Source organism: Mandrillus leucophaeus, unplaced genomic scaffold (assembly GCF_000951045.1).
Source record: "Mandrillus leucophaeus isolate KB7577 unplaced genomic scaffold, Mleu.le_1.0 Scaffold198, whole genome shotgun sequence".
NCBI classification, from domain to species: Eukaryota; Metazoa; Chordata; class Mammalia; order Primates; family Cercopithecidae; genus Mandrillus; species Mandrillus leucophaeus.
Genome location: NW_012102009.1, coordinates 246,588 through 267,358, shown reverse-complemented (window position 1 = coordinate 267,358; position 20,771 = coordinate 246,588). Strand labels below are relative to the sequence as shown.

The 20,771-nt window shown below is 37.4% G+C and overlaps 1 protein-coding gene across 1 annotated transcript in view; it reads left to right on the top strand.

Annotated features, from left to right (window-relative positions):
* Positions 1-20,771, top strand: part of RUNX1T1 (runt-related transcription factor 1; translocated to, 1 (cyclin D-related)) — a 139,980-nt gene that overhangs the window by 92,484 nt on the left and 26,725 nt on the right. The window contains 4 exon segments of the mRNA XM_011978618.1: positions 1,036-1,217; positions 13,348-13,598; positions 18,263-18,348; positions 18,911-19,112. Of these exon segments, the coding sequence (XP_011834008.1) occupies positions 1,036-1,217; positions 13,348-13,598; positions 18,263-18,348; positions 18,911-19,112 (721 nt within the window).

Below are 20,771 nucleotides of genomic sequence, written 5' to 3'. Positions count from 1 at the left end.
AGTGCTAATGACTCTTCCCAGTATCCTCTCCGTTCTTCTGCCTTACTGCCCCTCCCCAAACAATAATAAAAATAAGAGAGAGAGAGAGAAAGCAATGACAGTCTGGATTTATAATGTCAAAGTAAGTTCAGAGTAAAATGCCTTCTTAGGTTTTCATTTTAATGCCTTTACTATGTGTGAAATTGCCTCTTTCTCTCTTACTACATTTGAGATTGCCAGAATTACCGATCAGCCTATCAGCCAGCCTGTTCTTTATTCAAGGTGCTGACCTAGCTGAGGAGGAAGAATGACCAGTATACAGGGTTTCTTCTAACATTAGAAGAGATATGTGTGTGTCTGTATGTGTGTGTGTGTATACATTCCTTAGAATAAAACTGATACAAAGAAGGCAGATTACTTTTGAAGACTACTAGAATATACTGTTTTATGCATTAATTCCATCTGGGATATGTGACTATAGCCAGGCCATTACTTAAATGTTGTCTGAACTTGATGACTATGGAAAATAATCTCTATGTTCATGTCTATATTTTTAAGTGTATTTTCATTAAGTTAGTACTTGATATTTTCTAGGATTAGCCTGCTTGACCTTTGTGAGTCACCAGATACAAAATTGAATGTGTCAGGGCAACTATTCTGAAATCAATTGGACTATGTATATATTTTGTATACCCTTTATCTTCCCTGTGGAGAACAAAAGTTCTTATTGTTGGAGCTAGGTTCTCACATACTGTAGAACATATATTTGAGTATAAAGTGACCCTAAAAATAATGTGCCACTCGCAATGTTATCAGTGAAGAAATAAAAGAGAGGTAAAGTAATATACAGGAGTCAGTCACCTCACACTTAGGGCAATCTGGGCACATGGTAGCCCAGTGCTGAGAACTGTGCCTGTGGTTCCAGTCCATGGCATGCATTTGACCTTTGATGTAGCTGCATTGCATACTCTGCTCCAGTGTTCGAAAAGCAGAGTAAGTCAACAGGACAGAAGAAGCCTTTCAGTCCTTCCTCTCATTCCTGTCATTCCCTTGCAGGCCAACTTGCCCCTGCTGCAGCGTGAGCTCCTCCACTGCGCAAGACTGGCCAAACAGAACCCTGCCCAGTACCTCGCCCAGCATGAACAGCTGCTTCTGGATGCCAGCACCACCTCACCTGTTGACTCCTCAGAGCTGCTTCTCGATGTGAACGAAAACGGGAAGAGGCGAACTCCAGACAGGTGAGAGGGAGGAGGAGCCTGGATGAACCATGGCCTTTTTCTCAACATTTAACACGTTTATTGTGACAATTAAACTGCCAGCCTGTGTCTCTTGCACAATAGCAATAAGCCATTGTGGCCATCTTGAGAATCTGTCTCTGAATCTGTCTCTGGCCTGGGATTTTACAGAGTTTTGAATCTCTGGCTTGTGACAGTTTGGCTTTTGTATAGATTAATCTTTTCTGCTTGTAATATTAAAGCTAAATGGTGAAGATGAACGATTTTTTAGATTTTCCAAGTACAACTGATGGCTCTTAGATGCACATCAGTATTTAAATTCTCATTTATTAAGTAATTTAACCCAACCACATATTTTATTTCAATATTCTGAAATTGGCTGTTCCTAGTTTCCTTAAAATGTGATGGTTTTGAAGCTTGTCTGTATGTATTTCTTAACACAGTACAGTAGCTATTCGTTTTGGTTTGTATACGAACTAAGAGAAAACTTCTGGGACACTAGATGAACTAAGTGAGGATAAGAGTTATACAGTAGAGACCATAGATGGTATTTTTGCTGAAAATTTTACTTGTTAGATACTGTTCTATCAGCTACTGTGCTCTCATAACTGAGAATGCAAAGAAATGTAACATAAAACTACTTCTCCATTAAACCCTACAAAGTAATTGTTGAATAAAGCATACACATGAAATTTCCCATTTACCGTAGTAAAATAATTTTTGTGAATACCTCATCCTCATCTGTATCTTCTGGTATAGGAATGCACAGTCTTATTAGCATCATTTTGCATAGTATTTTTGAAATATGGAGAATTTTATAATGAAGCTATATTCAAAAACTTATTTAGCATATACTTTGCTTTCTTTCTCTGCTTATCTATTCTCTTTTGCTGCATTTCATCAGGCATGGGTATGACAGCCTTCGAGAGGTTAACACCCTGACACAGTTATGTTCCACATTCATAGGAGCTTAAGATCTTTGGAGCTGCTCAGAGACATCTATTTGTGACCGACTTAGCTATCCTTAAATGTATTAGCTGCTTTGCAAATCAGAATGTTATTTAAAAGCCAGCCAGTTTACATACTGCTATTACATAATCCTCTGTTAAGCAGTTTTTATGCTACAATCTCTGGAATTTTGTTCCTCTTGACATAGAACCTCTTAATAGTTTAAAATTCCTAAAGCAAACAGTGAAATATTAGTCTCCTTTTGACGTATTATAGGCCTACCTTCATCTGTGACCCACAAACAGAGCTACTTTCTTATTCTTGCAACTCGTATTTTCTTGGTCACATTGAAGAGTGAAATAGAGCACTTAGTAATTTAGCTTTTAAAGGGAACTGCTTAATCCTGATGCCTGAGTGGTGTGTCCACATGATGCTGAAAACCAAGAGGTGGCTCAACATTAGATGATTTACACGTGCATTCCTGTTTGACCTGAACCCATTTACCCTGCAGGAAATGAGTATGACATACAGATAGTGAGATATTTTAGCTCCATGATGAAAGAATGAAGGAGAGACTCAATGGAAAATTGGAAGAAGGAAATGTATTTAGGGTTGTTGCGGTGGGGGGAGTGTAACAGGGAAAGGTTTAGATAGCTAACATAAATGCAGAGATGATCCTGTAGGCAAAATTGAAAATGCACACAACTTACTCTGGCATTCCTAACTGCTAAATAACCATAACAGGGAATATGAAAATCTGTTTCATTCATTTCTCTATATTTCCAACTGTTTTCTCACTAGCTCTTTCCCAGTAATTTATGTTTGAATGTATCATGACTTTAGACTATCATTGGACAGTCCTAAGGTAAGTGCTGGGCAGTGTGTTAATATTGACGTGAAAACTTCATCTTAAATTCCGCAGACGCTCAGCATTCTTGTTTTGATGCTCCGTCGCTGTGCATGCATCACTGTATGCATTCAGTCGGGTAGAACTCTCCTAAAAAGAGTCTTTGGTCTGATTTTCCCTTTGGTTTTTCATGGATGGTTGCCAGAGTCAGAGTTCACATGGTTAATCTTTGGATGGAATATTCTTTATCAAATGGAGCACTGAAATATACATTATATCGCAAAGATGGCAAATGGGTTTCCTTAGAGTTAGGAGGAAGGGTAATGAGAATATGTTGTGTAAATACATTTGTATCTTGTGGGAATTTGATCAGAGCCAAGAAAATATGGGCCTCTACAGTATTTTTTCTTTTTGCATATATTTTCTGTATCTTGTTTGCATATGCATTTTCCTCTTCTCTGGTTATTTATCTGTATATCCAGATCTACTATATGAAATTTTATAGAGTATGGAGCTGTCTGACAGCAGAGCTTTTTTTGTTTTACTGAATGTTTTGTTGGTACATATGGTCTGACATGGATGAGCAGCCACGGTGAGATTTTGGAGTCTATTAAACTGGCTCATTAAAAAGATCAATCTGTTTCTGTAATAACACTGGGAGCCATCAGTCACTAAAAGAGGGAAAAACTGACACCTGAGGAGAAAACACATTTTGGTAATTTGTTCATGACATGTCATGAACAAAAGAGCGCTCTATATTTTGTTTACAACTTTGGGAGCTTAAATTCTGTGACGATTGCTGAGTTAATGTACTAAACAGTCATCACGTGTTTCAGGGATGGGTTTTGGCAAATTTAACTTTCTTCTTGTCCTTAAATATGATTGTCACTGGTTATGTTTTTTTTTCCTTTTTTAAACATTATTGTTATTTACAGAGAAATGAGTACTCTAGGGAAGTCTATGAAATCTTTTTTTTTTTTTCTTCTTGTATGGAGCAGTGAAATGTTTTCTACTTTCTTTTAAATATAGCTCTGGAGAGTATCTCTGAACAAGTGTACTGATTTTGTAGGTCTGTGAGAGAATATTGTAGAACCCAAAGTAGAAAAAGACAATTTTTGTTATAAAATTGTTATTTCTTTCCCAAAATATTAGGGAAACTAAGTAGAAAATTCTGATTTCTATTCTTTGTTAATATGTAAAAGTCAGTTATTTATAGTAAACATTTATTCTCCTATCATGCTGTGATGGGAGGTGCTGAAGAAGAGAATGCAGTCTTTTGTTTTGGAGCCATGTAAACGAAATGAACGCTCTCTCAGATAGAGAGTAGAAGCTAAGAGCACTCTTTAAAACTACTCACCGTGGAAGCTCGTAAAGACACAAGCACTTTTGTGTAGGAGGAAGGAAAAGAACTGTTAGATAATGCTTTCTTTCTTTGAGACTGCAGAATGGATTAAAATTATTAAGATTTAAAGAAAATAATTGTGTTAGGATGATTATCATTGCTGTCTTTCTTTTCTCAGAGCTTTGATATCACAGCTTTTTGATCTAATTTGCCTTTAGTATCGTATTCTCACCTGTTATGCTACTTTTCTGATTTAGGCTTCTTCTTGCTTAAGAAATCAAATCAAATAATCTTTGCTTTTGTATGGGTAACATTGTTGTTTTGTTTCCCATTTTGTTCCCCCTACTATCTCAAATGATTGATGTTAAGTATTAATCCCCTTACATGTCATTATTTTAATGTAATTATGCTTTACATTACTCTCAGTTTAACACTTCTAAACTTTCAATACAAAGGCCTTGTAGTCGGATTAATATGTATTTCCTCCTCCCCCAAGAATTAAACATTATTCTCTAAAAAGACTTGCATGAGCTTTAGAGATACGTAATTTGTCACCTGGGAGGGATCTTATGGATACACCAGGCCCCATTCTTTTTTTTTTTTTTCCTTAGGCATGGTCTGCAGTGTTGCCCAAGCTGGTTTCGAACTCCTGGTCTCATGTGATCCTCCCACAGTGTTGGGATTACAGGCATTAGCCACCACACCCTGCCTTTTTATATTTCATACCAAAAGAAAAAAAAATTACACATACTTTAAATTTATGGATTTGCTCATGGGATGTTATCTGTATTTTCTTTTTTTTTTTTTTGAAGACAGTGTCTAGCTATGTTGCCCAGGCTGGTCTCAAACTCGTGGGCTCATGTGAACCTGCTGCCTCAGGCTCCTGAGTAGCTAGGACCTAGGTGTGCACCACCACACCCAGCTGGCTCCCATCTCTTTATTCTTGCACAAAGTAAGGCCCAAAGAACTTGCCTAATGTTGCAAAGTTTCTTAGTGAGAAACAAGCATATTTGCATACTTGAAATCTTCCAGTTGCATAAAATATGTTTCAATGTGCAGAATTTAAATAAGGAAACTCAACTAAGACTTAAGCTTCTCTTTTTTCACCTTACTTTCCCTCATTTATTTTCTATAGTTGCTCAAGTGGATAGATGCCATAGTATAACATTCTGAGGTTTTATATATCTTTTTAACGGTAGAAGAGCCACAGCTAGCCTGTGTTCCTGACTAACTGTGTTCCTCAGTTAGAAAATGCTGAAGGTTGGAGGGTCAAAGGCAATCATTTTGAAATCATATTGGTTGTATTTGTAAGATTTGTTACAACAGTACACACCAACTAAACCGACTAGGCCCATTTTTTTGTTTGTTTCTGTAAAATGAAGGAGATTTCACTATTTTTATCTTTCTAAAAGAAAAGATAGATATGCTTTACAAGGAATTGTAGGGTCAACTGTGCAAATAAGAATTAAATTTGTATAACCTGCATTCAGTATTCTATGAAAAAAATGTAGGGATTTTGTGTCAATTTATACATTCTAGTTTGCGTTCCTTCTATTATGTATTCCACAGTTGCAAGGAGTGATTTTTAAAAATATTAGTCACATCAATTGGGAGGTCTTTCAGTGAAATAGCACAAAATTACATTTATTTATTTATTTATTTGAGATGAAGTTTTGCCCTTATTGCCCAGGCTTCGGTGAGGGATCTTGACTCACTGCAACCTCCACCTCCTGGGTTCAAGCGATTCTCCTGTCTCAGCCTCCCAAGTAGCTGAGACATCAGGGGCCCACCACCATGCCCGGCTAATTTTTTTGTGTTTTTATTAGAGACGGGGTTTCACCATGTTGGCCAGGCTGGTCTTGAACTCCTGACCTCAGGTGATCCACCCACCTCGGCCTCCGAAAGTGCTGGGATTACAGGCATGAGCCACTGTGCCCAGCACAAAGTTATAGAGGGCATTTTGTTCTCTCCACATTCCAGCTTCAACTTTAACTTGTTAACCTGATTTCTTGCTGCTTTGTTAGGGTCTAACCTTACTGCATACTCCTCACTTCTTAATCTGTATTCCAGCTGATGGTTTCTACTGTCTTTCCTAGTTCTTATGTGTCGTAATTCTATTAATACCTCACGGCCTAACTGAATATCTACTATTTGAATGAAAGCTTCCCACTTATAAATACTATAATAATGGTTACTGTTTACTGAGCACTTCAGGTATGCTGGGCCCTGTGCTAAATAATCGACAGACTAACATATAGCATTCATTTCCTCACAAACCTATGACATAGACTCAAGAAGGCCAAATAATGTGTGTGAAGTCACATGGCTTGTCAGAAGCCCTAATGGGATTCTGACCCTAGGTTCTCGGACTCAAACGCCCATGCTCTCATAGCTGTGATTCTGTACCGTTAGCCTCTGAATGCCCCTGCTTGAAAACAGAGTGCTTTGATTAACTTATTGAATGCCAAATTCATGTTAGGCTCTTTTCTTAGATTCTTTCCTATAGTTCTCTCCATAGCTTTGGGTAATAATTTCCATTTTGCAGGCAGAAACACTGAGGCTCTTAGGGGATTCAGCTTCTTGAGTTCATATGGCCAGCAAATAGCGTAGCCACAATTTGAAGCCAAGTCCATGTGACTCCAAAACCTCTGTCTTTTTGAGTACACATTCTAGAGTAATCTCTCACTCTGCTCTCACATACCACATTTGTTCTGTTTTTAATGGTACCTTCTGTATACATGTCCTGTATGAAAGTATAGAAGTCTTGTACCTCCAATTAAATCATTTTAATGGTAAAGAATTAAAGTCTGCCCTAAATAATAATCTTATGGAAGGTTGAGGGACCATGTTTCTCTCATCTTTGTACTGCCACTGAAGTACAGGATAGTGCATTGCACATACTGGGTACCTAAAACAAAGCAGAACACTACAAACAGAACAAAAACCACTATTGATCAAATAATTCAAATTAAACTTAATGCAGTCATTTTTAGTAGCGTATTAAATGGTCTCTCTTCCGGGCATCTTTATTTATTTATTTGGTTAAAAAAATGCATCTCTGAAATACAATAAAAACAGCCACAGACAGCCCAGGAACCAAATGCAGTGATTGGTTCACTGACCAGAAAAAACTGGAGGGCTCCAATAGAAACATACAGATGACAGATTCGAATAAGAAAGCAGAGTTCCAAACAGCAGGAGCAGCAGAAATTGAATACTTCAGCAGTGGCAGAGATTAGAGAAGGCAAGGGGAACAGCCACTAACAGACAGCCTAACTGTTGAGCAGATGGTCAGCTTCAGACATGTGACGGAAGCGTTCCACCTTCTCACTGCTGGAGGGAAGGCTCAGATGGCTCCCCCAACCTGCATATTGCAATCGTTGAAGGGCTGGGCATCACATTTGTGTGTCTGGAGTGGCAAGTATCCACCTGCCTCTTATTTACTTCTAAAAGTATTAGCACATTGCTCAGAAAGTTCTCACTCCTAGGTGGTTGTTTAGCAATGGAGAGATTAAAGGTGCTTCTCTCCTTTAGTTTGATTTTCTTTTTAAGGGCGCTGGGGAGTTTGTAATGTATTTTGTTTCAATACCTTATTCAGTATCAATAAAAGTGTGTTATGTGAAATTCATATCTAAAGTCACCTCTTTTGTAACCATTTCTGAAGAGACCCTTTGCTGAATTATGTTTTAAAAATAATGATGATGAGAATGATTGCCCTCTCCCCACTCCGCGATTCAATGTCTAGTCCTTCTATGGCAGTCTTAAACTGCACGTGTTAGAAAAGGAAAGGAAGATGTCTTTGATGTTATTAAGGTCTTTGGTCTGTGTTTAATAGAACTACCATCCTAAGATTTAGATACAGACTTCTAAAATATAAGAATAAAATAAAGTAAATCTTCAATGCCCGGTCTTAAAAGAATTTTAGACCCAGTGTCTCACTCCTACTCATTTTTCAAGGAACTACAGTCTAGGGATGGGACTTGGCTGGGCTGCTGAGACAAACAGCAAACAAATCTGGGGCCCGTGACTCTGGGGGATACTGGCAAAGTGGCACCGTGGTGTGACAAGGGCCAAGACAAAGGTATCCTGGGACTGGAAGGAGGGACCCATGTAGAGATGCTTGAGATCAGCAATAGGACTTAGATTTGGAAAAGAAAGTTGTAGAGTGACTTCAAGTTTCTACTTGGGTAATAGGTAGAAGATGGTACAGAAAGCAAAAGAGAAATGAGGCCAGTTTGGACTTGTGAAATGTCTGTCAAAACTCAGATAAGTGAGGGCGTAAGGCACATAATTTATTTAAATAAATAAATAGCAGGATGAATATTAGAATTTAAGTTTCTTCTTTCTTAGATTTATTGTGCTCTATCAATTTGCCTTCCCCTAAAACAATATTTATAGTGGTATTTCCTCACATTAAAAAAAAATGTCTTAATGTAGAGAAAAAAACTTACACCCACTTCTGCCATGGAGATTTGTCCTCTTATTCTACTTATTGTCATGATTTTATGATGGATTTTTTTTCATACTTCCCCGTTTCCTTGAATGTTACACTGTTTTATATAAATGTTACTAAGGGATTGCCAGCACACACTAGCTAATCATCATTTTAAAAATATTTCGTGTAGAGTTTTTGTTTTTATTTATTTTTATTTTTTCCTCGAGATGGAGTCTCGCTCTGTCACCTAGGCTGGAGTGCAGTGGCATGATCTTGGTTCACTGCAACCTCCCTGCCTCAGGTTCAAGTGATTCTTCTGCTTCAGCCTCCCGAGTAGCTGGGACTACAGGCATGCTCCACCACGCCTGGCTAATTTTTGTATTTTTAGTAGAGATGGAGTTTCACCATGTTGGCCAGACTGGTCTCAAGCTGCTGACCTCAAGTGATCCATCCACCTCACCCTTCCAAACAGCTGAGATTACAGGCATGAGCCACCACGCCCAGCCTCATGTAGTTTTTAAAGGACATTTATTTTCTTTTCCTAATAGTTTACAGTTTCTGTTATCGAGGAGCTGGGGAAAAAAAGAGCCTGAGATGGGGTAAAGTATAAATTAGGTTGCCTCTTAATTTGTTTCTACAAGTGTTGTTTTCTATTAGTCCCATTTCACTGAGCGGAATACTGAAGCCAGAAAGATGGTAACTGGAGATCACACAACTGGGTCCTAAGGATCCCCTGCCCTTAGAACATTAAACCTCAAGAGAGAGATGATTGGGATCTAAATGTGGAAGTGGTTAGATTGTGTTGAGGAAAATGTCTCCTGGTAAGGAGATAGAACATCCTCAGGTAGACTTAAAAAACAAATAAAATCTTTCAGAAATACTTAAGACATAACAGACTTCTCACTTCAAATTTCGACTAGAATTTGAGTTATTTCATGGGTATACTGGTATGGGACAATGAAAAGTCTTTGCTAATTTTGCCTAATACACTGAAAAGGGCAACGAAGAATGCAAATATGGAGTTCACCCAAGCAAATGAGATATAGGTAGGTGTAGGCATTTCTAAGAAGCAGACAGACAAATGGCAATTGTTTGAGTTACCCTTCTGAACATACATGCTTTGAATAGAACTGGCCTTATAAGTAGACATTAGTAATTTGACGCACCAGAGAGACCCTTCATAGCTTTATTTTTGTGGACAGTGGAAGTTTTTGTATTTTCTTTTTTTCCCCTTCTTTTTGAAACAGGGTCTCACTCTGTTGTTCAGGCTGGAGTGCAGTGGTATGATCATGGCTCACTGCAGCCTCGATCTCGGGCTCAAGTGATCCTCCTGCCCCAGCTTCCTGCCTCGATCTCGGGCTCAAGTGATCCTCCTGCCCCAGCTTCCTGAGTATCTAGGACTACAGGTGTACGTCACCATGCCCCGCCAATTTTTTTATTTTTTGTAGAAACAAGGTCTCACTATGTTGCCCAGGCTGGTCTCAAACTCCTGTACTCAAACAATCCTTCCTCCTGGAGCCTTCCAAAGTGCCAGGACTACAGGTATTAGTCACCACGCCTCTGCAAGTGTTAATGTTTCACAACTGTTAGAATGTAAATTACCCTTGTGAGGTCATGAGCTTTATTATTTCAGTAGCTAGCAGGGTGATGGGCCCCAGGATAGGACAGTAAGACCTGATTGAAATGAAAGAACAGACTCGGGCCCTCGCCTGCCTTTTAGGACATTACTGCCCTTGCTTTAGGAAAAAATAATGCTTTTTTCCTCCCATTTAATTGGGTCATTGAAGTAATAGCACTGAACAAAGGGTTCCACTAAGGATGAAGATAAATAGTGTATCTAACCATTTAAAAATTGTAAAAATTATTCCAATGTTGTTGTTGTTTCCATTGATCAAGGAGAGGGAAAACTAGTAAGTTGGAGTGGTTTGACCCAAATAGGTCAAAGAAAGATGTTTCATTATTTAGAAATTCTACAGGGGCTGCACTAAGAGGATGTTTTCTAATTTTTGCACAAAAAATAAGGTATAAATAATAAATTGTTCAAACCAAGGAACAGAGAACTTGGCTAAGGTGATTGCCTTAGGTACTTATGGTTTGGGCAGAGGACTATCAGCACTGTGTGTTTTGATCTGTGTAACTATGGTATTTAGCTGTAAATATAAAATACTTGAATTGCAGAGTTTGCCAACTAAAAGGGACTGCAGAAATCTTCTAGTCCAGTGGTTTTCAAACTTGATTTTAGCCGCAGACTTTTTCCTTTAAAAATGAAATCTTAAGTGGAACCCCAATGATTAACACAGATAATAAGAAGTGGGCTCCTCTGGCACTTTAAATCTTGAGAATCTTGATTCTTTGGGGGAAAAGTTCTTCATTGCCTACAAAATCCCTTAAGCACCTCAGGTGGCACAGTTTGAAAACCACTGATCTAGTCCAACCCTTTCATTTTACAGATGAATAAACTGAGGTCTAGAGAGGTTAAGTGACTTGCCCAAGGTCACACAGCTAGTCATGGAAGAGCCAGGACTAGATCTCAGGTCTCTTGATTCCCAGTCCAATGCTCTTTCCACTACACCACACTGCCAGTAAGGTAGGTGCTATGTTAGCATTATGTTCACAGCCGCTAATAGTCTTCAGTATTTTCCAACTGATTTATGCTGATAATATGCATTGAATATTGAAGTGTATTATTTAGAAATTTGTAGGATATGCAAATACAGATTTGAATCACATGGGTATACTCTTAGAAGATAAATCAGTATCTAGAATGTTTCAGTTCACTTTTAAAAATTATTTTAAAGCAATGCAATTAGGTAATGTCTCAGCTACACTGGATATTTTAGTCTGATATCAATGATCAATATGTAAGGAGTCAGTATGTTTTAGTGTAGACACATACTTTGATGGGAGTGGCATTAGGATTCCTGGCTGCCACTCCCTTGGGGGCTATGCTCTGCCATCATTTCCAATATTGGCCAGTCTATTCAGAATAGTGCATCCCTCTTAGTATGTAGTGGGCATGTTCTTTAACATAAAACTCTGAAGATTTACCCTCAGTTCTTTCTATGTCTTTACCTTCTGTCTCTAAGTCCTTTATTCTTCTCAACCTGGTGTGTATGAATTGTCACTGCGGGACCCACCCTAAAGGGGCATGAAGGATGTTTCATTGTAGAATCCTGTTGCCCCCGATCATCTCTGTTGTTGATTCAGTTTCCACCTGGATTGCTCTAGTATTATCAGACAAAGACTAGATGCTGTCACTAGATGCCAGGAAAGTAGAAAAAGTGCCTCTATGCTGTTATTTTACTACCTAAAATAAAGAAGGCATGTAGAAGTCTGTAGCCACTGTGAACCAGTAGAATTCTTATGAGAAAATGTCCCTGAGAAAATAGATGTTACCACCTATCTAAAGACAAGAGTGCCGGTCTTGTAAGTAAAAAGTAAGTTTGGGAGCAGTGATTACAGTCAAAGTTGAATATGGTTTGTTTCTATCTTACTGAATATATTAGGGGCTAGTCTCTAAGCAGTAGAAGTATATACAGCCAGAAATTACTTCTTGAGTCCTACATTTATTTGAGAATCAAGGAATCGTGACTAGTTATCAGGTCTTATTTATAGAATGCATTCCTTCTGAAAGCCAAGTTCAGAGTTCTGTGCATCACATGGTGATGTGTCGTCAGGGTGTTCCCGTCCTGCCGTATAACCTGATTACCCCAGACAGGATACATTAGCTCTCTGTGTATGTGTTTCCTCAACTTTAAAATAAAATAATGACCTAGATCTTCCTTCTAGTCCAGGCTAGCTCTGTATGACTGCTGATTGATTACCTTGGTGACTCAAGATAGTGTCAGGGTCCCAGACATTGCATTGCATGCTGTGTTCACTCAGTTTTGATCCTTACTTTCCTGTAGAAGTTTCTGTGATGATGGAAATGTTATATATCTGTGCAGTCCACTACTGAAGCCACCGGCCACGCGTGCCTGTTGAGCACATGAAATGTGGCTGCTGATACTGAAGAACTGAATTTTAAGCTTTATTTAATTTTAAGTAACTTACATTTTAAGTTAAGCAACCACGTGTAGCTAATGTATTGAACAACACAGTTCTTAGATGTCCTCTGACACAGAAGTCAGATACCAAGCGGAATAGGTGTAGCTCAAGCGTTCATCAAGAGAGTGGTGATGTTTTACCTTGATGATTCTTCATCAAATATAGTCGGTCTTAGGGTAACTTGTTAGAAATCAAGCACTGTTTTTTGAATGAAAATGTTATCTACAGGAGACTTGAGTTTCCTCTTGTTTGTGACTTAACCACATGAGCTTCAACTGAAAAGATATTTGCTAATTTGATGAGAAGTGAAGCATTTTCTCCTATCTGCAGGCTTATGATCATTTAGGTCTCGACACAGGTCTCAGTGAATTCCCGTATGTTTTCTGGGAAGCTGAGTTTAGGTTTCTGGTCAGTAAAAAATATTCTGTCTTTATTCCAAGCTCAAATATGAGTGACTGAACTGTGCTGATTTCTGAATAGATGATGAAACAAACTCTTGTTTTTTCCCTCTTAGAACCAAAGAAAATGGCTTTGACAGAGAGCCTTTGCACTCAGAACATCCAAGCAAGCGACCATGCACTATTAGCCCAGGCCAGCGGTACAGTCCAAATAACGGCTTATCCTACCAGCCCAATGGCCTGCCTCACCCCACCCCACCTCCACCTCAGCATTACCGTTTGGATGATATGGCCATTGCCCACCACTACAGGGACTCCTATCGACACCCCAGCCACAGGGACCTCAGGGACAGAAACAGACCTATGGGTAAGACTGAAGGATCTGTTCACTTCTTATGGGATTGGGTGCTTGAAGACTTGCACCATTACTTCTGAACTGAACTTGAGGCTTGAAATCTGTGATAGGGATAAAAATTATCTTATCTTATCTTGCTTTATATTGTCTCCTTTATGAAAAAAACTTGATTGGTATTAATAGACTTTTCAACAGCTGTGCACTGTCTCTCTCCTAATCACTTGTATTCTTTAAGACAGTACACTAAATTTCTTTGGAGGAGGGCATCTATATTAATACAAGACCCTCAATTGTGTTTGTAACAAATGCAAAATAAATTTTTAGCTTGAATTCTCTTTTAACACGAGACTTCATATGCAGTCTGCCTGCCACAAATATTTTTAAAAATCACTTTATTTTCTTGCATTGTGTCTTTTGTTTCAGATAGTCTCTACGTTTATTTTGATTTTTTTCGAGCCTCCATGATATTCCATATTTCCAAAGTATGATATGGTATGCTATCTGTGGCTTCACAGATGTTTCCTGAGGAATGATTTGGTACTTTTGTTTACTTGAAAATGCCAGTGATTGAAGTTAATATTGACAATTTGGGGTCAAGGATCGGAATACTGAAGAAGTGAATTTGGGCAAATACGTGTTCTATTTCCCTGTGTTCATTCCTTCTTTGCATAAAACTATTAGAAGTAAAGCATTTTGTCTGGGTGCAGTGGCTCACGCCTATAATCCCAGCACTTTGGGAGGCCGACATGGGTAGATGAGTTTGAGCTCAGGAGTTTGAGACCAGCCTGGGCACTGTGACAAAATCCCGTCTCTACTAAAATTACAAAATTAGCCAGGCATGGTGGTGGACTCCTTTAGCCCCAGCTACCTGTGGAGCTGAGGCAGGAGGATTGCTTGAGCCCAGTAAGCAGAGGTTACAGTGAGATGAGATCATGCCACTGCACCCCACACCATGCACCCCAGGCTGGGTGGCAGAGAAAGACCCTGTCTCAAAAAAAAAAAAAAAAAAAAAAAAAAAAAAAAAAAAAAAAAAAAAAGAAGTAGTAAAGCATTTTGAAGACATTGCCTTCTGTAGAACAAATGTCTACCATGAAAAGTGAGAGAGAAGATGAACAAGGTAAGTTTTTAAACACATGATTAGTGGTTCAGTGGTGGAGATGATAGTGTATCAGAGGGTTATTAGTAAGTACACTATTACTGGGGTGCCTTCAATTCTTAATTAGTGATGAGTCTAACTGAGAGCAATAGTGAGTCTCCTCTTCTTTTTCCATCTCCTGTGTCCACATCACCCACCAACAGGACTTTCTCTACCTTGTAACGAATTGCTGGCAAACTTTCCTGATGCAGGTGACTTAGTGGCCAGTACACTAGAAAGAGCAGGGGATGAAGTGCAAGTAGAAAACCCAAAAACAGAGCTGAGGATACAGAATTCTGGGGAATGTAGCCAGCCAGTTATTCACTACTTGATTACAGTGATGGTGGTTTTTGTTTTGTTTTGTTTTTAGCCACAGGCAGAGAAAGTCTTAATATATAAAGTTTACATTTGATTTCCAAGTATGTTGCTAGCAAACAGGGGCTCCACGTGTAGGGCCTTTTTTGCCTTTCTACGCCCAACACCCCAAATGTTTAGAAAGCAGGAAGAGTCAGGATGAGGGGAGGGGCGATTGAAGCTTTGGTTGTAAGATAGTAAATTAGTAGTTCTGGTTCTCCACAACAGTAATTTCTACGTTTATATAGTGTGTCAGACAAATGACTAAGCATATAATTTGTGCTTTCTTAATAGCCAATCTGTCTAATGTTCTCGCAGGTACCATTTCTGAAGAGCTTTCAAAGGTGGTTATGCTATTTCTTGATCTGGATTGATATTTGGACCCCAAAATCAAATGTGATAACAATTCCCTTCTACACAAAGCCTTAGCATTTATTTATGACTTAAGTACTGAAAACCATGACTGCATGTTTTTAAATAGCAGTGGAGTCATCAGGTCATGGTGAGACCAATTCAAGGGATCCCATTTTGTAGATGTGTTAGCAAATGGCCTGTTTCTTAGGCAGCAGGTGCTATTTTGTGAAATATTAGTTCCAGTGCACTATACAGTAATCAGCAAGGAAGTAATTACACTTATGTGCAACGATTATGTTTTCATAAAGTAATGTAAAATATCCCTTTATGAATTATATCTGTATCCATTGGTTTTATGTGATTTTCTTCAGACCATGTTCCTTACCTTTTAATTATATTAGCTTATAAAACTAATAGGGCTAATCTCTATAAATATGTGCAGCTACTAAACCATCCCTAAAGTCTGGCAGAGTTTAGTGTGTGTTAATGTAAAATAAAATCTTGATGTATGAGCAACAAATTATGGTATTACATCAGGCTGCCATTTTGAGAATATAAAAATTGTCATAAAGATATACTTAGTCTGGTACGATTTGTAAATGCCTATTATGTGTAGGGACATATGCTCACTAGAATCCTTCAGTAAAGTAACCTGTTAGCGGCATTAGTTTATAAGTAAGCTTAGAGTTTTAGCCTAGTCAAAATATTCTAAAACAAAATAACTAGTTAAGACTCAACATTAGTGTCAAATTTCCCACAAATGAAAATGTGATTATGAGCTATTTAATGATTATGAGCTATTTTCCCCTGGTACATCCCTCTGGTATTATGACTATAAATAAAAATTGTGTGCTGCTGAATATTTAAGTATCTTAAATAGAGAAATTAGTAAATGTAAAATCTTGATTTATTTTTTATTTTTAAAGATTTGATTATATCTAACAAATGACTTTCAGTGTTCAAAAGCAGCAAATGAATCTTACATTTTTTCAGCAAGTACTTGAGCTCAAACATGTTTCTAATACACTTAGTATTTTTTTTAAATGAGATGAAGCTTAGTACTGTTTCACAAATCCTGAAATCCCACTACCACAGATGTCCTGTTGCTCATTAATATTACTCCAGGCGTTACAGCTTGTGTCATTACTGATTTCTTCTGCTGAATTTTTCAAGCTTTTGAGACCTCTGGAATTCTTGTCCTTAAAGGCAAATATTCAGATGCCTCTAACATGGAAGTCATTGTCACATTTATATCCTTATCACTTTCTGGTTATTTTCTGTGGTGACTAATTTTAACAGTAGTGGTTTTTCCCTAAAACACAGGCAACAAATAAGTTAACAAAAATTACATATTTGCAAACATTTCAACTTGAAATAATCACAACAGAGCAGTAACTAAGTACTATTTTTCCCAATGTGTTTATATTATGCAAATTAATAAAACATATTTGCACTTTTACTTTTTAACCAATAGGTGGCATTGACAATTTTAACTTTTAAAATATATCTTAGAATATGTTCTAATTGGACAGGAGTGGTACAAAGCATCTTGCATTTAGCTTTTCAGTTAGTCTGAGAAAGGGTTGTCATAAATTTGTTCACTTCCATCAGTTGTATATGATATCTCTTTACATGGTTGGCTGAACAGAGTCATGTGACTCATCTTTATTTGTGTACATCAGCGAAAAAAAAGGGATTTCTAACCACTTAAATCTCACAAAAAGTAAAATTCAGTGTCTTATAACTCGTTTGGTCATTTAATTCTTACATAAGTTCCACAGAGAGGTAGCCCAGTTATCTAGAAACCCAAACTATAAGAAACCTTATTTGCTGTTCAGAGTAACATTTTGAGAATTGGTAACCAAAAATAATAGTTTTGTTCATTTAAGTTGCAAAATAATGCCACAGCTCAATGACTTTCCTATTCAACAGAATATAAAGTGAATATGTAAGAGGAATAACACGTTTCCAGGTTTCTCTGATCGGAAACTTTCAGCCCATCTTTTTAGTGAGACACATTTACTTCCTATTTTAATGAGCATGCTAGCTAACTGCTTAAATTTGTTAATACTGGTGCTCACCTGGTAAACACTTATATATTACTTTTTCATAGTGGTATCTTAACTATGATGCTAAAGAGCATTAAGTCTTATGGACTTCAAATTAGGATTTTCAGTTGGTTCACTTGGATTTATGATATTTGTCAAATTATATCTTGTATGTTAATTTTGTAATGAAGGATGTCCAATTTACTTTTATTTTTTATTTTTTGGTAAACCAAATGAGTATATGTAGCTCCATATTATACAAGCCTTCTCTTCATGGTCTAATTTTGTCATGTAGGTATATGTGTTAGGATTGTATTCATTTATACAAGGCTGAAATATGGAAAAATTTACCATGCTTGTTTTGGGAAAGCATGTCCCTTCCCATGTAAAATGACTTATGCTATCTTTATTTTTAATGCAGGACGTCAATGCTTTAAAAACCACTTAATGTCTACTTGTGGTTTCTTGTATTTATTAAGAGTTAGAATGTATTTTTACTTACAGAGTGTTGCGTGGATAACTAGCTGTGGGCTTGGTGTCACTTAACTGTCTCTTGTGTGTAAAATAAAGTCTTCTGACCAGCTGACCTCTGAAATTCCTTCTAGTTCTAGTATTTTATCATTCTGTGAGGAACCTATTAGGTAATTCTGAATCATGTCTCCATTCAAAATCAAATGTATTTTTACATCATTGAGTTTACCCACATAGTCCTTGCTGTGAGTCTGTGTGTGTATGGGTTGTATACTGAACGCTTTAGGGTTATTCAGCCTTCTCTATTTTTGTAGGGTTGCATGGCACACGTCAAGAAGAAATGATTGATCACAGACTAACAGACAGAGAATGGGCAGAAGAGTGGAAACATCTTGACCACGTAAGACATCAGTAATAATTTGGGATTAAAAGATGTTTGGAAAACAACTGGAGTGAGGTTATGTGATAAAATAAAAGCTTGGTGATCCTTTGAAGGTATTGTGTTTCCTGCTATCCTTGAAAAAAATAATGAGCGAGAATATTTGAAGTAGAATGTAGAATTTGATTTCTAAATTGATATGAAAGCCACTTAAGAGAAATGTTTAGATCTTGGAAAGGAATTCTCAAAGCCAGATCAGTGGGCTACTGTTTTATTGTGAAAAGGTTATTTAATTTATAAAGTAATGGGATTAGTATTTAGAGAGGTGGATTTACTGGCTATAGTGCCTTCAGGTGAAATTTCCCTTCTGTCTTGTGTTCATACATCTATCTTCTCATTCCCATCGAATTTTCTCATCTATTGGCTCTGAATTTCAAATCTAGCTGTAGAAAATACTAGACCAAAACCTTCAGGGATAAAATTGCTTCCTTCATTGTCCTGAAATGGTTTGTTTCACTATTCAGTAAAATCTTTAATTGTGATGATTTATACGCTCTTCCCTATTCTCCCCTTTCCCACATAGCTGTTAAACTGCATAATGGACATGGTAGAAAAAACAAGGCGATCTCTCACCGTACTAAGGCGGTGTCAAGAAGCAGACCGGGAAGAATTGAATTACTGGATCCGGCGATACAGTGATGCCGAGGACTTAAAAAAAGGTGGCGGCAGCAGCAGCAGTCACTCCAGGCAGCAGAGTCCCGTCAACCCAGACCCAGTTACACTAGGTAACTTTTCTTCAGATGAGTATCTCGAACACATATTTCTTATGCCGTTAATGCTGACTGTATTTTTAACTTCTTTTTAAAATTAAAGGATATGCAAGGAATTTTAAGACAATAAACAATTTACATATCCTCCAATATGTCTTATCTGTCTGTTAGGAATTTGGGCAGATTGGCATAGACAGAGATTGCCACAAAACTTAAATTCCTTTTCCAGGTGAATGTATTGAGCTGATGGCAGAGTTTCCACGCTGAACCAGAATTTCATGTGCTTAACTAAAACTTGCGCTCCTTCAAAATGCCTCAAAATAGCAAAAACAATCTCAGGGAGTGGGCCTGGGGCTTAGGCACTTCCATCAAGGTCTCTAGTGAATTCTGCCACTGCCTACCAATGTTAGTACTGCACACGAGGATGTATGTTTCAAATTATTAATTCAAGAAACAGCCCATAAGACAATCTTGTTTGTTAGTTGAATCTCAGATACACACAATATGTGTGTATATATATATATATGTTTTTTTTTAACTTTTTTCTCAATAGCCCCTGCCCAGAGAGACCTAAAAACTATATATTTTGCCTACAGCTATTTTTAAATTAATGATACCGATGCAGCACTCTTCCTTTGATTTGATATTAACTTGCATTACTTGATCATGATTGTATTAATTCTAGTTTTATAATGGGACTCATAATATAGTTGTGCCTTAGAAATGGAATGTTAGTATGTAACTGTATTACTTATTGGTATTTGGGAATTGTTGGGGTTATAGATAGAATATAATCCCATATATGTTTAAAGAAATCGTCAACCTCAAAGAATTTTTGTGTGGCCTGTGAACTTTTACCTAAATTAATAATATGGTTTTGTCGCTGACATTACCACCTATTACGTGTGAATACTTTTTGAGTAAACTTAGGGAGATGGATTTCTGTGGATTCTTGTTCTCTTATATTCTCTTATGTGATTAACCCCATACCCAACTGCTAATTCAAGTTAGAGTACTGTCCATGCTGCAAAACATGTGCAGATTAAGCTCATAACTTTGGCCTCATTAGTATTATGACTGATTATCAAAAGTTAAAAACTTGAAGTATATGATCTGTCTATTGATCACATTATTGTTTTCAATTTGTTCTCAGCCAGTGTAGCTTTCCATGCACTTAGGTTTGTAGATTTTTGCTAATCTCTGAATGCTGAATGCCTATTGTCATAAGTATTAAATAATGGAAGAGTCTAAGTCACTTAATTTACCTTACAAGTATTATTCTAAAGCATATTTTAAAGGCAAAACTGTATTTGTCAGGTCAGAGTAAGGCAAGCAGCGAAAACAGAATTACATTTGGTTTGAGCTTGGATTGGTCGAAACCAAACTATTTAGAGCAGAGTGGAAAAAAAGTCTTGTGTTTATTTCCTTATTATGAACAAAAATTGATTAATCATGCGAGATTTGCTTAGGACAGAGGAGACATTTATAACTATCCAGTCTAGGCAAAAATTGAGAGCCTTGAAGTAAATAAAACTTAGGGAGTTAAAACATCTAGTTTGGCTTATTCTATTGAACAGATTCATTGAGTCAGTATTTATTTACTGAGTGCTTACTATATGCCAGGCATTGTGCTAGGCATTCTAATGAAGGAAAAAGAGTCTTCATTTCTTTCTT